The sequence below is a fragment of the Scylla paramamosain genome, chromosome 21 (assembly GCF_035594125.1).
Source record: "Scylla paramamosain isolate STU-SP2022 chromosome 21, ASM3559412v1, whole genome shotgun sequence".
Lineage (NCBI taxonomy): Eukaryota > Metazoa > Arthropoda > Malacostraca > Decapoda > Portunidae > Scylla > Scylla paramamosain.
Genome location: NC_087171.1, coordinates 1,875,469 through 1,894,194, shown reverse-complemented (window position 1 = coordinate 1,894,194; position 18,726 = coordinate 1,875,469). Strand labels below are relative to the sequence as shown.

General features: G+C 39.0%; 1 protein-coding gene across 6 annotated transcripts in view; it reads left to right on the top strand.

Annotated features, from left to right (window-relative positions):
* The window catches only part of LOC135110851 (DNA repair endonuclease XPF-like), a 178,520-nt gene that overhangs the window by 92,418 nt on the left and 67,376 nt on the right, over window positions 1–18,726 (top strand). For all 6 annotated transcript variants that reach the window (XM_064023457.1, XM_064023453.1, XM_064023456.1 and 3 more), the window contains 2 exons: window positions 1,579–1,796; window positions 17,526–17,668. In XM_064023457.1, coding sequence (XP_063879527.1) covers window positions 1,579–1,796; window positions 17,526–17,668 — 361 coding nt within the window. The remainder of the gene's footprint in view (window positions 1–1,578; window positions 1,797–17,525; window positions 17,669–18,726) is intronic.

Genomic DNA, 18,726 nt, shown 5'->3' with positions numbered 1-18,726 from the left:
TAATAAAAGGGACCCCATTATGTCCATGAGGCTTCTGAGAGTTTAGACCAGTGAAGGCATGGAAAACATAACTGCAAAGGAGCTTAATTGGTAGTATGAAGTAGTCAGAGTGTGGAGGAGAGGGAAGAACAAGCCTTGAATCATGTAAGGTAGAGTTTTTAGCAAAGATTTGAGTGAAGTGTTCAGCTTTAGAAATATATGAGATGGCAGTGGTGCCATCAGGTTGAAATAAAGGAGAGAAAGATGAAAAAGCAAGGTTATTGGAGATATTTTTGGCTAAGTGCTAGAAGTCACAAGGGTAGTTAGATCTGAAAAGATTTTGACACTCTTAATTTCTCTTAATGAAGGAATTTTTGGCTAGTTGGAAAACAAAATTTGAAAACATGTATAGCATGAGAACAGGCTGTGTTAAACAAAGGTTTGAAAAGTTTAGGATGCGAGAAAGAGTGAGGAATGTACATTTCCATGCCAGACACTATTACCTCTGTCATGCACTCAGCACACAGAGATGAGTCTCTGACATGGAAGCAGTAGTCATTCCAAGGAAAAATCAGAATAATACCTCCTCAGGTCTCCCAAATTAGCAGAGGCAAAATGCCAGAGACACCTCTGCTTTGGGGGATCCTGAAGAAGGATTGGAGTGATAGACAAGATATAGATAATTATGAGGTTGTGATCAGAGGCGCCCAGTGGAGAAGATAGGGGTGACAGCATAAGCATAAGGGTCAGGAAAGTTGGGCATATTTCCTTTTAGTCATTCTCCTTTGTACTGATTCTAATAGACCTATATGGTTGTTCGTAGATTGTTCAGAAGTGTTTTGGGAGACTGCAAGGCATATTTATGGGAAATGACATCATGTTGATGAGGATGTTGATTGGCCCAAGTGTTGTGGGGCAAGCTTAATGTGTAGTTAATTTTTTCAATAAACCATTATCATAATTCATTCAAAACACATATGACATCTATCTAAATAAACTGGTTGTGTCTTGAAATAAAGATGAGCTGTTTTCTGAAATTTACCTACATTTGTATGTTATTCTCAAACTTGCCAACCCACAGAACATTTGCTTTACCATTTGTTTATTAGATTCACAATCTTTACCATCATAACTCTTGTCCTCCAGGCCACAAGCCTCACTTCCTTAGGCAATGTGTCACTTTGTCTCCATGAAGGAATCTCATTAATTTCTTACTTGACTCTATTTTTTTCTCAGTTCAGACAATATTTAATAGAAGTTACCACATAAAACTGCTACATGAGAAATTTTACCCTCCACTATCACAACAAACAAATGCTGAGGGATTTTGTAAGATGTCAGACACTTTTTTCATGTGAGTTTAAGTTGCCCTTTAAAGGGTATGCATGGGAGGATAGTCAAGATAAGACAAACCTTTTCCTATTGTATGAATAAAAATACAATATTCTTCAAACTCATTTTTGGAGTGTATTAATTGGGTTTCAGTAATAGTGGCTGTAATATTAGCAGTAGTAGTAGATAAAGATTGAAATTGCAATTTTTGTCTTAAAATGCTTACTAGCCACATTAAATCACACACACACAAAAATTTCTTTGCAGATATTTGACACAATATGATTGTGTGACTTTCTACAATCTTGTTAATTCCCTGAGAACAACAGAAGAGGCCTTGAAGAGCTCAGGGTGGATGCTTCTGAGCTCTGCAGACTCTCTCTTCCTCAATTCAAAACTTAGAGTGTTTGGAGCAGTGAACAATCCAAAAGTAAAAAATGCCAAAGAAGACCTTGGTGGAAGCAGTACATCAAAAGACCTGAATGGTAAGAAATTAATTGTCCTTTCATATGTATATGAAATACATACCATTTGTGATCCAGTGGCTTTGAAGCCTGAGAGTAGTACATGGTGTACCTTTGAGGGTTGCACCTCATTGCTATCATTGCTGTATCATTAGAACCTGTGTTGTTTATTTGTCTGTATACAATACTAACCTGAATTTTAACAATTTGACATTTTAAATCTTGACAGCAAATTTATCTCCACTCTCCTAAGTTTGTTATGAGAATTACCAATTTGGCACAGTCACATGAAATAGTGAGAAATACCATATGGTTCATTCCTCTTTCTTCACTTGTTGGTATCAAATTTGTGACTGTTGCCTTTTGTTAATACATGGTATTTCATTTTACTTGCATAGCCAAGAGACTGTCACATAGCAGCCACATAGTTTGACTTGTACAGATAAGAGACTGATGCATGGTATTTAGTTTGACTCCATGGCCAAGAGACTGATGCACAGCAAATTAGACTTATTAGAACAGATAGCAGCTAGATTGATTTGCATGACTGAGATACTGAAGCATGGCAGTTTGTGTGAGTTGCACAACCAAGACACTGATACACAGTAGTCACTTTGATTTGCACAACCAAGAGACTGATGCACAGCATTTAGTGTGATTTTCATGGCCAAGAGAATGATACATGACATTTAGTTTTACTTGCAGGGCTGAAAGACTGGTGCACAGCAGTTAGCTTGATTTTCATAGCTGAGAGACTGATTTACAGCAGTTAGTTTGACTTGCATGACCAAAAGACAACTCAACACTTGGTCCCTTTACATAGGTAAACAAGATGTTTACCATAGAAAATGTCAGCAGGATATGGCAATGGCAAAATTTTGGAGGAAGTTTGATATCAAGGATATAGTAGACCATATGGTAGATCCATGGACCTGTGTTAACAAGACAACAATAAAACATGGGTTGATGAAATTGTTGCTTCATCTGGGGCTTTTATTCTCAGAGCTGTGATGCTTTATCTTGATTACTTTTTTATAGGCTCTAGTAAACCTTGTTGGAATTTTGAAGAGTGTTTTTGTATAGTTGCTGATGTCTCAGTTCACAGAGGAGGATGCAGGGAAGACTGTCACTGACATGCATTGTAGTGAAGATATGTGAGGTGATTTTGAAAGACAGGTGGATGCAACATGTAGAGAAAAACAGCAGACTGATGGGCAAACAATTTGGATTTTGAAAATGATGATTGTGCACAACAAATCTGATATGCCAGTATTCAAGAGATAGATATAGTGCAGGAAAGAGATGGTTGGGGTGACTGTATTTACTTGAACTGGAAGAAAGCATTTGATAAGTTATTTCACAAGAGACTGATGTGGAAGACAGAAAAGGCTGGAAAATTTTAAGGGGACTCCTAAAGTTGGTGGAAGACTTTTTGAAAGATACAAAAATTAGGACAATTGTTAGAGATCAAAAGTGACTAGAGAAAGATCATCAGTCATATTTGCAATGTACATTGATGACATGATGGAGGAAATAAGCAGCTATCCAAGTCTCCTAATGATGCCAAGCTAGAGTTCCTATCCAAGAGGTCCTGTGCTCAGCCACACACTTTTCTTTACATCTGTAGTGTGTCTTTTTTCCCCAAAAAAACTATGAAAAAATTTTGAGGTTGGCGTTTATTTACAATAGTATTTTGCATAAAATTTTAAGGTCATTGTTTTTGTATCTGACTTATAGGACAGCCCACTTTTTTGTGTTTTTAGGATGATTCAAGTGCCATCTTATATGCCAAAATATACAGTACAGTGGAACCTTATTTTTTTTTAACTTAATTCATTTGTGAATGCTGTTCAAAATCTGACATGTTCGAAACTTGAAACTATTTTCCCCATAGGAATCATTGTAAAATAGATTAATCTGTTCTCAGACACTCGTTCACCATGTCTTAGTGGCCAATGATGCTCCCACTGCTAAGATGGCTGCTCCACAACATCTCTAGCTTAGAAACTTTTTATCCAGAAAGGATATTGAATGAATTTAGTGACACAACTCTTTAAAAGATATTGTTTAGACCATGCAGGAATTCTTTGTCACCGATCAAATGAAGGAAGCCTTACAGAGGGGCACAGAGAGGAGCAACCGACTTGCTGCCAAAATGAAGGTGATCATAATGCTTAAACATGTTGCTGCTGGGAAAATCTACTGGGAAAATGCAGTTGTGCAGTAGTGATGGCGTTGTGGGTCATAGAGAAAGCCAGAGGAGGCTCGGAATTACTCCTGAGTGCCAAACCTTGTTTGCTTACATCGAGGTTCTTCTCTAAGCTAAAACAGCTTCTATGAAGTTAGGCCTTCTGAGACATCTCTGCCAGTTTTTCTCACCCCCCCCCAGCTGCTAACTTTGTACAAGGGCCTTATCTGTCCATGTATGGAGTATGCTTCATGTGTCTGGGGGGGTTCCACTCATACTGCTCTTCTAGACAGGGTGGAATCAAAAGCTTTTCGTCTCATCAACTCCTCTCCTCTAACTGACTGTCTTCAGCCTCTCTCTCACCGCCGCCATTTTGCATCTCTAGCTGTCTTCTACCGCTATTTTCATGCTAACTGCTCTTCTGATCTTGCTAACTGCATACCTCCCCTCCTCCCACGGCCTCACTGCACAAGACTTTCTTCTTTCACCCCTATTCTGTCCACCTCTCTAACGCAAGAGTTAACCAGTATTCTCAATCATTTATCTCTTTCTCTGGTAAACTCTGGAACTCCCTGCCTGCTGCTGTATTTTCACCATCCTATGACTTGAATTCCTTCAAGAGGGAGGTTTCAAGACACTTATTCATCAATTTTTGACTACTGCTTTGACCCTTTTATGGGACTGGCATTTCAGTGGGCATTTTTTTATTGGATTTTTGTTGCCCTTGGCCAGTGTCCTTCCTACATAAAAAAAAAAAAAATGGGATCACATTTAACTTATTTCAAAGACTGAATTACTGTCTTACTCTCTGTGTCTCTCCTCCATACATATAAAAATGAAGGGAATATTTATAGAAACTATAAAATAGTAATAAATGGTAGCTTTTGCTACATCTTCCAGTATTTGAACTCAAGTAACTTTGAAAACTGAATTATGGTACAGCAACCAGAGTTATTATGAGTTAAAGTTCTTTGCTCAAAAATCGAGTTGTTTGGAAAGGGAGCTGTTTGGTAACTGAGGTTCCACAGTACTCCGTGTTTTCTTTTACTTTTTTTTATAATTTAGGTTATTTTCATTCAATTTAGGAAACAACATAAATATAAAAAAAAAAAAAAAATTCATAGGGGGTTTTGGAACTTGGTATGGATGATTTTTTTTTTACATTGCTTTGAATTGGATAAATTGCTTCCCAATTTGAACATCCCAAAAGAACCAATTAAGTTTGAATCATGAAAAAAACCTTCATGAGTTAAATTTGCCAAAAGTTGAAAGTTGCAAGAAATTTTTTTTCTCAAATTCAGTGATAAGGATCAAAATTTCAAACAGGCTTAGTTAAAGATCAATAATGTATCTACAAGTGTGGCACAATATCATATAAAAAAAATACTGCATATTCGGCAGATAAGACAACTTTCAGATAAGATGACTCCTAAATTTCAGTTTGAATTTAATGGTTTTAGCAGGTATTGGTGGTATAAGACGACACCCAAACTACAAAACCATTTCTGGTGAAGTTTAGGTCAGTGAGCACCAGGCAACTGTACAATGAATAAAATACCTTGAATATGTTACCAGGAATACGGTACCATCATCTTCAAGTGCAAAACTAAACCTAAAATAAAATTCCCACCAGGTGTTTTTTGTATGTTTTCATGAAAAAGGATGGATGGACAAAGATGGTGTAAAATTATGTGTGGTACAATCAGTTTTCCTTAACAGAAATGAACCCTTCCCTCGTGCAACCTGCTTGTGTTGGGCTGTTGGCTGTAATCTATATATTATGTTTCATTTGATTAGATATACTGACATTCTTGAATTTTTTTCTCAGGATATAGATTTTGTCCCTATACAACATTACAAGCTGGAAAGATTAGTCTTCTCAGTTTGCTTTGCTTTGCTGTTTAGCTTGGGGTTCTGTGCCTTGAAGACCTTTATATAGTTCCTTCTTCAGCTTTGGGAAAAACTGAGAAATATTTGCATACCCTCCTGCTTTGTCTGTTTGCATACAATAACAGCAGAGTGTTGTAGTTGTACTACATTAAATTTTGTTTACACAGTTTTCAATAGGAAAACATTTCAATGCATTTTCACAAAATGGATTCCTATTTTACTAGGTCTAATTTCCCCAAAAGTTGTAATATAAGGTTGTTGTTTATTTACGCCAGTATCTTGCAAAAAAAAAAAAAATATTGTCATTGTTTTTGTATCTGATGTATAGGGTGAACAAAAAAGGTAAATAGAAATTTGAAAACCTGTCATACTGGACATCCCCCTTAACTTGTAGTGTTGTGCATTGTCAGAGGCAGGGGTCTTGTCAGGTTTTTTTTTTTTTTTTTTTTTTTTATGTAGGAAGGACACTGACCAAGGGCAACAAAAATCTAATAAAAAAAATGCTCACTGAAATGCCAGTCCCATAAAAGGGTCAAAGCAGTGGTCAAAAATTGATGGATAAGTGTCTTGAAACCTCCCTCCTGAAGGAATCCAAGTCATAGGAAGGTGGAAACACAGAAGCAGGCAGGGAGTTCCAGAGTTTACCAGAGAAAGGGATGAATGACAAAATACTGGTTAACTCTTGCATTAGAGAGGTGGACAGAATAGGGGTGAGAGAAAGAAGAAAGTCTTGTGCAGCGAGGCCGCGGAAGGAGGGGAGGCATGCAGTTAGCAAGATCAGAAGAGCAGTTAGCATGAAAATAGCGGTAGAAGACAGCTAGATATGCAACATAACGGCGTTGAGAGAGAGGCTGAAGACAGTTAGAGGAGAGGAGTTGATGAGACGAAAAGCTTTTAATTCCACCCTGTCTAGAAGAGCAGTATGAGTGGAACCCCCCCAGACATGTAAAGCATACTCCATACATGGACGGATAAGGCCCTTGTACAGAGTTAGCAGCTGGGGGGGGTGAGAAAAACTGGCGGAGACGTCTCAGAACACCTAACTTCATAGAAGCTGTTTTAGCTAGAGATGAGATGTGGAGTTTCCAGTTCAGATTATAAGTAAAGGACAGACCGAGGATGTTCAGTGTAGAAGAGGGGGACAGTTGAGTGTCATTGAAGAAGAGGGGATAGTTGTCTGGAAGGTTGTGTCGAGTTGATAGACGGAGGAATTGAGTTTTTGAGGCATTGAACAATACCAAGTTTGCTCTGCCCCAATCAGAAATTTTAGAAAGATCAGAAGTCAGGCGTTCTGTGGCTTCCCTGCGTGATATGTTTACCTCCTGAAGGGTTGGACGTCTATGAAAAGACGTGGAAAAGTGCAGGGTGGTATCATCAGCGTACGAGTGGATAGGACAAGAAGTTTGGTTTAGAAGATCATTAATGAATAATAAGAAGAGAGTGGGTGACAGGACAGAACCCTGAGGAACACCACTGTTAATAGATTTAGGAGAAGAACAGTGACTGTCTACCACAGCAGCAATAGAATGGTCAGAAAGGAAACTTGAGATGAAGTTACAGAGAGAAGGATAGAAACGTAGGAGGGTAGTTTGGAAATCAAAGCTTTGTGCCAGACTCTATCAAAGGCTTTTGAGATGTCCAAGGCAACAGCAAAAGTTTCACCAAAGTCTCTAAAAGAGGATGACCAAGACTCAGTAAGGAAAGCCAGAAGATCACCAGTAGAGCGGCCTTGACGGAACCCATACTGGCGATCAGATAGAAGGTTGTGAAGTGATAGATGTTTAAGAATCTTCCTGTTGAGGATAGATTCAAAACTTTAGATAAGCAGGAAATTAAAGCAATAGGACGGTAGTTTGAGGAATTAGAGCGGTCACCCTTTTTAGGAACAGGTTGAATGTAGGTAAACTTCCAGCAAGAAGGAAAGGTAGATGTTGACAGACAGAGCTGAAAGAGTTTGACTAGGCAAGGTGCAAGCACGGAGGCATAGTTTCGGAGAACAATAGGAGGGACCCCATCAGGTCCATAAGCCTTCCGAGGGTTTAGGCCAGCGAGGGCATGGAAAACATCATTGTGAAGAATTTTGATACGTGGCATGAAGTAGTCAGAGGGTGGAGGAGAGGGAAGGACAAGCCCAGAATCATCCAAGGTAGAGTTTTTAGCAAAGGTTTGAGCAAAGAGTTCAGCTTTAGAAATAGATGTGATAGCAGTGGTGCCATCTGGTTGAAGTAGAGGAGGGAAAGAAGAAGAAGCAAAATTATTGGAGATATTTTTGGCTAGATGCCAGAAATCACGAGGGGAGTTAGATCTTGAAAGGTTTTGACATTTTCTGTTAATGAAGGAGTTTTTGGCTAGTTGGAGAACAGACTTGGCATGGTTCTGGGCAGAAATATAAAGTGCATGAGATTCTGGTGATGGAAGGCTTAAGTACATTTTGTGGGCCACCTCTCTATCATGTATAGCACGAGAACAAGCTGTGTTAAACCAAGGTTTAGAAGGTTTAGGACGAGAAAAAGAGTGAGGAATGTACGCCTCCATGCCAGACACTATCACCTATGTTATGCGCTCAGCACACAAAGACGGGTCTCTGACACGGAAGCAGTAGTCATTCCAAGGAAAATCAGCAAAATACCTCCTCAGGTCCCCCCAACTAGCAGAAGCAAAACGCCAGAGGCACCTTCGCTTAGGGGGATCCTGAGGAGGAATTGGAGTGATAGGACAAGATAAAGATATGAGATTGTGATCGGAGGAGCCCAACGGAGAAGAAAGTGTGACAGCATAAGCAGAAGGATTAGAGGTCAGGAAAAGGTCAAGAATGTTGGGCGTATCTCCAAGACGGTCAGGAATACGAGTAGGGTGTTGCACCAATTGCTCTAGGTCATGGAGGATAGCAGAGTTGTAGGCTAGTTCACCAGGATGGTCAGTGAAGGGAGAGGAAAGCCAAAGCTGGTGGTGAACATTGAAGTCTCCAAGAATGGAGATCTCTGCAAAAGGGAAGAGGGTCAGAATGTGCTCCACTTTGGAAGTTAAGTAGTCAAAGAATTTCTTATAGTCAGAGGAGTTAGGTGAGAGGTATACAGCAAAGATAAATTTAATATGAGAGTGACTCTGCAGTTGTAGCCAGATGGTGGAAAATTCGGAAGATTCAAGAGTGTGGGCACGAGAGCAGGTTAAGTCATTGCGCACATAAACGCAGCATCCAGCTTTGGATCGAAAATGAGGATAGAGAAAGTAGGAGGGAACAGAAAAGGGGCTACTGTCAGTTGCCTCAGACACCTGAGTTTCAGTGAGGAAAAGAAGATGAGGTTTAGAAGAGGAGAGGTGGTGTTCTACAGATTGAAAATTAGATCTTAGACCACGAATGTTGCAGAAGTTAATGAAGAAAAAGTTGAGGGGGGTGTCAAGACACATAGGGTCGTCTACAGAAAGGCAGTCCGACCTGGGGACATTTATGGTCCCCTCCCTAGATGGGGACTCCGAGGCTGGTGTAGGAGTCGCCATGATGATTTAAAAATTTTTGAGTGAATGGTGTGTGTGTTATTAGGTGCTTGTAGTTTTGTGTGGAGGAAGAGAGTTGTCTTTAGAGGGCAGGCTGTGACTGCCCCCTTGTGTTGTGAGACACAAAGGGAAACGTTCATTGAGGTCACAGCTGGGTTTAATGATAAGTTCACAGCACCCTCTGAACAGTGCTTTAGACCTCACTGGGAGTAATTATCGTTTCGGCAGGTGTCTACTGCATTTTTTTTTTGTATATTTTTATTTATCCTGTAAAATGAGAAAAAGAATATCATTGATATATATATATATATATATATATATATATATATATATATATATATATATATATATATATATATATATATATATATATATATATATATAACTCTCTCCCATGCCATGAATGGAAGCATGGCTACCATACAATTTTGATTCTTGGATTTTTCCTTTCTCAGAGCTCATGATATCGGACAAGGAATGTGTTTTTATTTTTATATTTTTTAAAGCTGTTATTCTCACTTTTACATATGCTTTCCACTTTTTTCCAATAGTGTGTGTAATAAATAAGTAATTCTTTACATTATAAATACCTTTAAACAAGAATTGTATTTTCAACAAAATGGTTGCATGCACATCTGGCAACATCCCACACCTCAAGGCTGTGGCTACTTCACCCATATTTCTCAAAGAATAGAACCTAGTATGAATTTTATGACTCAGTTTTTCTTACCGATTATTCTGAAGTCTTGTTTCCTATTTCTTATGCCTTACTGAGTATAGATTTGAGAAGTAATTCCCTAACTTACCTTTTTATCTGATGATTTTTTGGGGAAACACAGCAGCCCGCCCTGTGTAGCCATCTCTGCAAGAGTGTCAGCGTGCCAAAACATTTATAACCAAAATATTTATCCCTCTCCAGTACTGTAGCTTTCAATTTCATTTTATTGCTTTGATATTATATGCATTTTGACATGGGCATTGAAAAAAACAAAAAAATCCCCTGATATGTCTCAGTTCCTACAGAAGTATTCAGTCTATGATAACTCTGAGCCCAAAAGATAGGTATGTATGTGAAAACATTCACTCGACTTGTCAAAATATTCTTTGTTACTGTTAGTGACAAGTCTTATATACACAAACAAAATTGAAGGCTGGAATATGGCTCAAAAACTAAATTGTATGTATACATACTAAACACTTCCCTAATAGGTACATGTATATATGTAGTAAACATTGTACAGGTTAAGGGGAGTGGAGAGAGGTGAAGACTGAAAGGCACTGTAGCAACATGGGTAGTATATGGGAGCAGAAATGGTATTCAGCACCAAGAAATGCAGTGTGATTGAAGTCACAAAGGGCAAAGATAGAATTATGAACAACTATGAAATTGGGAGTGAGATTAATGGAAGTGTATGTAGGAATTATAATAACAGATCAAAAGGGAAATATGAATAGTAATGTAGTAATGTAATGAATAGTAGTAATAGTAGTAGTAATAGTAATGTAATGAATAGTAACATACAGTTTGCTAGGAAATGTAAGAGTGGCATTTGTGTAACTGAATGAGATGATCAAGAAATTAATTATGAATATGATTCATCCAAGATTAGAGTATGTATCAGTGATGTGGTTGCCAAGTACAAAGAAAATATAAGAAACAGGGTTGGCTCAGGTTTAAAAAAACATCCCATTGGGTTTAGGTTTTTATTGTTTTTTTGGGAGTTTTATTTATTTTTTTGCCTATTCCTCATATTTATATGTAAATCAATTTAAATAAGAACATAAGAATATAAGAACATGAGAAATAAGGGAAGCTGCAAGAAACCATCAGGCATACACGTGGCAGTCCCTGTATAAAATCTGCCTACCTATTTCCACCTATCATCCCCATCCATAAATCTGTCTGATCTTCTCTTAAAGCTCCCTAATGACTCAGCACTAATAACTTCATTACTGAGTCTGTTCCATTCATCTACTCTATTTGAGAACCATTTCCTATCTCTTCTTTGAACCTAAATTTTTCAAGCCTGAACTTGTTATTTCTTGTTCTATCCTGGTTACTGATCCTAAGAATTTTATTTATGTCCCCTTGTTATAACCCTTATACCACTTAAAGATTTCTATCAGGTTTCCCCTTAACCTATGTCTCACTAAAGAATGTAAATTTAACAGCTTCAGTCTCGCTTCATAAGGAATACTCCTCATCGCTTGTATCCTTTTAGTCATTCTCCTTTTTACTGATTCTAATAGACCTATATCCTTCCTGTAATATGGGGACCAGAACTGCACAGTGTAGTCTAGGCGAGGTCTGACCAGCACCAAATATACAGAGTGTAACGCGAATTTCTGCAAATACTGAAAGAGGTGAAAGAACGTGTAATTCTAAGTAGAAAATGTTTTATATACATTTGCATTTTTAAGGCTTTGTTTGCCTGTCAGAGGAGTAGAAAATATATGGGTGTATTATGTGTGTAGCTGAGGTGACGGGCAGACAGTTGCATTGTCGCAGCCTCAGAGGTGCTACTTGCTCAAATTACGAATGGTTTTGTCTTATTTTTTGCAGGCTATGGAATATTACAGTATCTCATAACAAGACAAATGGTGTAATTCTAAGTAGAAAATGTTTTACACACTTTTGCATTTTTAAGGCTTTGTTTACCTGTCAGAGGAGTTGAAAATGTATGGGTGTATTATGTGTGTAGCTGAGGTGACGGACAGACAGTTGCATTGTCGCAGCCTTGGAGGTATCACTTGCTCAAATTATGAATGCTTTTGTCTTATTTTTTGCAGGCTATGGAATATTACAGTATCTCATAACAAGACAAATGGTGTTAAAAAGCATGTAATTTACCGATAAGCATTACACAACAACGTTATTGTGGTGATTAAAAGTATTCCTGTAAAATGTTATGTGGCATCATCACTCAGTTGTTTTCAAGGTCACTCCTCCCCCCTCCTTCTCACTCACTTTGATGGTGCCATGCAGCATTTTACAGGAGTACTTTTAATCACTGCAATAATGTTGTGTAATGCTTATCGATAAGTTACATGCTTTTTGATACCGTTTGTCTTGTTACAAGATACCGTAATATTCTACAGCCTGCAAAAAATAAGGTAAAACCATTTGTAATTTGAGCAAGTGGCACCTCTGAGGCTGCAACAATGCAACCGTCTTTCCGTCACCTCATAGCTCAACGCATAGTACACCCATACATTTTCAACTCTTTTGACAGGTAAACAAAGCCTTAAAATGCATATGTGTAAAGAACATTTTCTACTTAGAATTACACATTCTTTCACCTTTTTCTGTATTTGCAGAAACTCATGTTACACCCCATATATTACTTTGGTATTTCTATTTTAACACCTGTCAAAATTCATCCTAATATCCTACCTGCACTGTTTCTGGCCTCTATGCATTGCTTTCTTAGATGAAGTTCAGACCTAACTATAACTCTTAAATCTTTTTTGTACCCTGAACCTACCAGGGCTTCATTGTTTATTGTGTACCTACTGTGTGGGTTTCCTCTATCTATGCTAAGTACTTTGCATTTGTTGATATTAAACTGCATTTGCCATCTGTTTGTCCGTTTGTTCATCCTATTCAAATCTGCCTGAAAGGCGATGGCATTCAGTTCTGACATAATTAATGTACCTATCATTGTGTCATTCACAAATTTACTAACCACTACTAATTCCACTATCCAAGTTATTGATATATATTCAAAACAACAATGGCCCTAATACTGATCCCTGTGGCACTCCACTAATTACTTGATCCCACTTGGATTTAGAGCTGTTTATTACAACTCAGTTGCCTGTCACTTAGTCATGACCTTATCCAGTCTAACACCTTCCCATCTATCCTGTGTGTCCTAACCTTTTTTCAGGAGCTTCTGATGGGGTACCTTGTCAAACACTTTACTAAAGTTCAGATATAGATGTCATAACTATCACCATTATCTGCTGCCTCTTAAATCTTACGATAAAAACTTAACAAGTTTGTCTGGCAAGACTTCCCCTTCATGAAGTCATGCTGTGACTGATTTATCAAGTTATATTTGTCTAAATGTTTCCTAATGTTCTTCGCTATCACTGAATCTATTATTTTACGTACAACAGAAGTTAAGCTGACAGGTCTTTAATTAGACGTTAAAGTTTTATCTCCTTTCTTAAAGATGGGTACTACATTCGCCTCCCTCCACATTACTGGTACCTCACCTGTCTCAAGTGATTTCTTAAATATAGAAACTAACGGTTCACCTCTTTGTATTCCTTAAGTACTCTGGTCATGGTGTTGAGCTTTTTCAACCTACCTATCTCCTGTTCCACTATCTCCTTAGTTATGATAATATCTGTCAGCTTCTCATTCTCTTGTGCTCCAAACATCTGCTCACTATTTGGCATTTCCTGCATGTTTTTCTGGGTGAAGATAGTTAAAAAATACTCGTTCAGAATTTTACTAATCTCCTCCCCAGAACTAACCAGCTCCCCATCTGCTGCCTTTGATGGACCTATTGTTTCTCTATTCTTTGTCCTACATACCTGATAAAATCCCTTGGGGGTCTGTCTTTGCCTGGCTGGCAACCTTTAATTCATCATTGTTTTTAGCTTTCCTTGTTAACCTCCTGACTGTTCTAACTCATTCATTATATTGTGGCCTTAAAACCTCTTCCCCTCCCTTTAATCTCTTGTTTATACTTCTCTTCCACCCTATGTAGTATTTTAACGTAACAGTCATCTGATTAGGATCATCCCCTAATCTTATTGCTCTATAAAGGATGTTTGCTCATTGTCCTGTATGTAATTTATCAGTGAAATATTTCTACAACTCACCTACATTTACTTCCCATAATCTTCTCATCTCAGCCACCTCCATCCTCTCCACTTCATTTTCTACTCACCTTGACCTCACCTCGCCCATCTCAGCATGACCTGACCCTCCATCATGCTCACACATATCTCCCTCTCTCACTCCGACTCTTCCAGACACTTTTCCCCTCCTTCTGTCTTTCGCCCTCACACCTCACCTCACCTCCCTTACCCTGCCTTATCTCTCACAAATCTGTCCTGGACTTTATCTCCCCCTGTGTTCATTGCCAGTCAACTCCTTGGAGGTACCTTTTTTAATCCCTCAAAATCTGCTCTCCTAAAGTCAGGTATTTTACTAGTGTTTTTGCTTCTAAAAGTTTCCTCCCATTTAAATTTGTACCTAATATCCCAATGGTCACTGTTACCTAGCTGTCCTCCAACCTCTACCTGCATGACTGCTTCCTTCCTGTTAGTTAGAATTAAATGTAGAATATTATTCTCCCTTGTGGGTTCTAAGATTACCTGTTTTAAAAAAAATTATCCTGATTTACCTTAAGAAATTCCTCTGCTTGACTGTTACCCACCATCAGGCTCCAGTCGATATTATTAAAATTTAAATTTCCTACCATCCATACCTGATTGTACCTAACTGGTCTATTTATTTCCTGCCATAGTGAGGTGTTAATTTCCTTGGTACTGTTTGGTGGCCTGTACACTAATCCCAGTACTACTGACTGTGATCCTTCCTTAATATTTATCCATATCAATTCTTTTGCTATGTTTTACTTCTACCATTAATACAACATTGTAATGTGTCCCTAACATACAGTGTGACTCCTCCTCCTCTCCTGTTTTCCCTGTCTTTATAGAATAGTCTTTAACTGTATATCTTAACCTCTGGATTAAATATTTTTCCTGACATGTCTAACCAAGTTTTTGATATTAAGGTTCTCTACACTCCATTCCTCTAAGCAGGTCTATTTTATTCAAAATACTTCTACAATTTGTGTAGTAAACACTTAAGCTATTCCTTGCTTTCTCTGGGTTATTTACCTTTCTAGATTTAACCAATTTGCCCTTCATTTTGTCATCAGAACCTCTTCCTCCCTCCTGACTAATGAAAAAGTGCTGGAGTGCAGTTACCTCGTGTTCAAGTGCTTTGACCAAAACCCGAACATCCTGGTGTGATAAATGCTCACCATCCCTGGCATACAAGGTGTCCCAACCAAAGAAGATGTCCCAGTTGTTGATGAACGTCCATCCATTACTCTTACAATGATTCATGAGCCTGCAATTCACTGTAATAGCCCTTTACAGCCACTCAGCACCAACTCCCCTCCTTGGCAAAACACCACATTCCAAAGGGATCCCTCCCTTGTCCCTAATCCTATCCAAAGCCTGCCTAAACTTCCTGAACAGCTCCTCACTCTTGACCTTACCAAGGTCATTCCCTCTGGTGCTGAGAAAAACAATGGGCTTGGTCCCATAATTTTCCAAGTACATGTCTAGCCTGTCTTCTACCTTCCCTATCCCAGCCCTCTGCAAACACACCCTTGACCTACACTTCCTATCTCTGGCACAAAATGCAGTTTGCTAGGAACTCTGACATGAGACTGAGGAATCTAGAGTGAAATAAAAGGTCTAAAGTGTTATCTGAAGGACAGACACTGTCTAAGTGCCTAACCTGACTATTACCAAGCACAAGCATTACCTTGGGGAAGGGTAACTGCATCTGATCCCTCCTTCTTGTCTCCTTCCACCTCGTGCACCTCCTCCTCTGTCACTCCCTCCAGCACACTGAAGAGATTCCTCATCTCCACATGATGTGTCTCCAGGCAAGGTGCCTTGAGGACCTTCAACCTCTTGGCACTCCTGCACACAACTGACCACTGCTCCTCCACCGTCTTACTAGATAAGGTGTTGGTGGGGTATGATCCTCCCTCAGGTGCTGAGATCCTTTCACAGAACTCAGCCTACAGGTTTGAGATCCTCTCATAAAACTCAGCCTGCATCTCTGAGATCTTTCGATGGAATTCAGCCTCCACCTCTAAGACCTTCACAATGCAGGCCTCAAGAACAGGAGAACTAGACAGTGTCAGGTCATTGCTCACTAAACACATCTGTTTGCTAGAAATTCTGACATGAGACTGAGGAATCTGGATTGAAACAAAAGGTCTAAAGTGTTATCTGAAGGGCAGACACTTGTTTAGGTCACATTGGTACAGATTGGTCTGGTTGAACAAAGCCTGTGTTAACTTGTACTGAACAGGAAATGAAAGGTTCACACTTGACTACTTTTACATTTTTTTCATGTATATGTACAGATGGCTTCCTACTTGATGAAACAGCCTTCCTACCCTTAATTTTAGCTAAAGCCACTTGTCAACTGAAGGGATTTTAATAGGTAAATATAGGCCAGAAGTCGTGATGCATCAATTAAGCCACACCTTTCTAAACCCCACTCCATGTCTGCCTCCCCATCTCCACTCCGTCCTTGTTTTTACATTTCTCATACCCCTCCCTATCTCCTCCATCTAACCCATCTCTCTCTCTCTCTCTCTCTCTCTCTCTCTCTCTCTCTCTCTCTCTCTCTCTCTCTCTCTCTCTCTCTCTCTCTCTCTCTCTCTCTCTCTCTCTCTCTCTCTCTCTCTCTCTCTCTCTCTCTCTCTCTCTCTCTCTCTCTCTCTCTCTCTCTCTCTCTCTCTCTCTCTCATATTATTTATATTTTGTGATTTCTTTTACACATCGCTGATTTAAGAAGTATGGCCACCCTGCAGGCAGGGAATCCCTATGCTGACCCCACCCAAACCTTGATTTTAGAGTGGTGGGACTATAGTGTGCCACTTCTTGCCACTGCCACTTCTTTTCCAGACACTCACTGTGACCTGCAGAAGTTGATGCACAGGCACAAGTAGGTTTGGGGTGAGGGGGGAGGGGATGTCTACATGAGCATTAGTAAGAGGAGGCAACACAGGTTTGGTTTATGTGCTTGCTGGTAATAAAAGACTGACTAGTGGAGAAGGCCATAACATTGCTTCCCTCTTCACTTTTCTTCTTGTGGCCATGATTTAGTATCACTCATTGGCTTTCTCTCTCTCTATTGTTTTCTCAGCTCTGCTTGTCTTCCCTTTCCCCCTATAACTATCCTATCTATTCCTAGCACTCCTTGATTTGTTTCCATTAAATAATAAATGATACTGTCATTGATGAACAATGAACATAAACTCTCATTAGTCTAGTTTCTTGCATTAAATTTGAATTGGAGAATGGTATGGAGGCGGGAAAAGATTTTTGATACAATGAATGCAATTTAAAAAAAAATCCAATACAATATCATTGGGCTAATGTGCAGATTTATTTTTCAGGACTTTGCTTGGAAGTTAATCCAAAGTGGGTAGCATTGTCAGAAGTCCTTGATGAAATTCAGAAGGAGGTCAATGAGTCCAAAAATTTTGAGAAATGTCTTGTGGTGACCCAGGATGATCGCACTTCACAGCAGCTGAGAGAGGTAAGTAGGGGCAAAAGCATGGAACAATGGACAGTAATTGATGGTGTTGAGGTATAAGCTGTAACTCAAAGAGATCTCCATTTTGGGAAACTTCAGTGTTTACCACCAGCTTTGGCTTTCCTCTCCCTATGCTGACCAACCTGGTAAATTAGCCTTTGACTTTGCTATGCTCCACAGCCTACAGCAGTTAGTGCAGCACTCTACTCATATCCCTGACTGTCTCTGAGATACATATAATATTCTAGACCCTTTTCCTTACCTCTAATCCATCTGGTTATTCTATCACTCTGTCTTCTCTGTTGGGCATCTTGATGACAACCTTTACTAACTGGAGGAGGTATTATTCTGATTTTTTCTTGGAATGACTACTGCTTCCATATCAGACCCATCTCTGTGTGCTGAGTGCATAACATAGGTGATAGTGTCTGGTATGGAGGCATACATTCTTCTTTCTTTCTCTTGCCCTAAATTTTCCAAACTGGTTTAACTCAGCCTGTTCTTGTGTTATGTACGTGATAGAGAGGCAGTTCACGAGTGTAATTTAAACCTTCCACCACCTAAAATTCATGTGCTTTATATTTCTGGCTGAAATGTGCAAAGACTGTTCTCCAACTAGCCAGAAATTCTTTCATCAACAGAAAATGTCAATATTTCTCTAGAACTAACTCCCCTCATGACTTGTGGCACCCAGCTAAAAAATATTCCCAATAACTTTTATTCTTCATCTTTTCCTCCTCTATTTCAACCTGATGGCACCACTGCCATCTCATTTATCTCTTAAGCTGAACTCTGCTCAGACCTTTGCTACAAACTCAATTCTGGAAAATTCAGAGGTTTTTTTCTTTTTCCTCCACCGTCTGACTATTTCATGCTCTCTGTTCCATGCCCTCATTGACCTTAGCCCTCAGAAGTCTTACACCTAATAAGATCCCTCCCTTTTTGTTCCTTATAAGACTAGTTTTTGCTTTTACTTGGGATGGTCTAGTCAGTGTTATAGTGCTCAAAAATAAATTCAGTAGGAATACAAAGGAATTTGTTGGTGTTGGGAATGGAGTTTA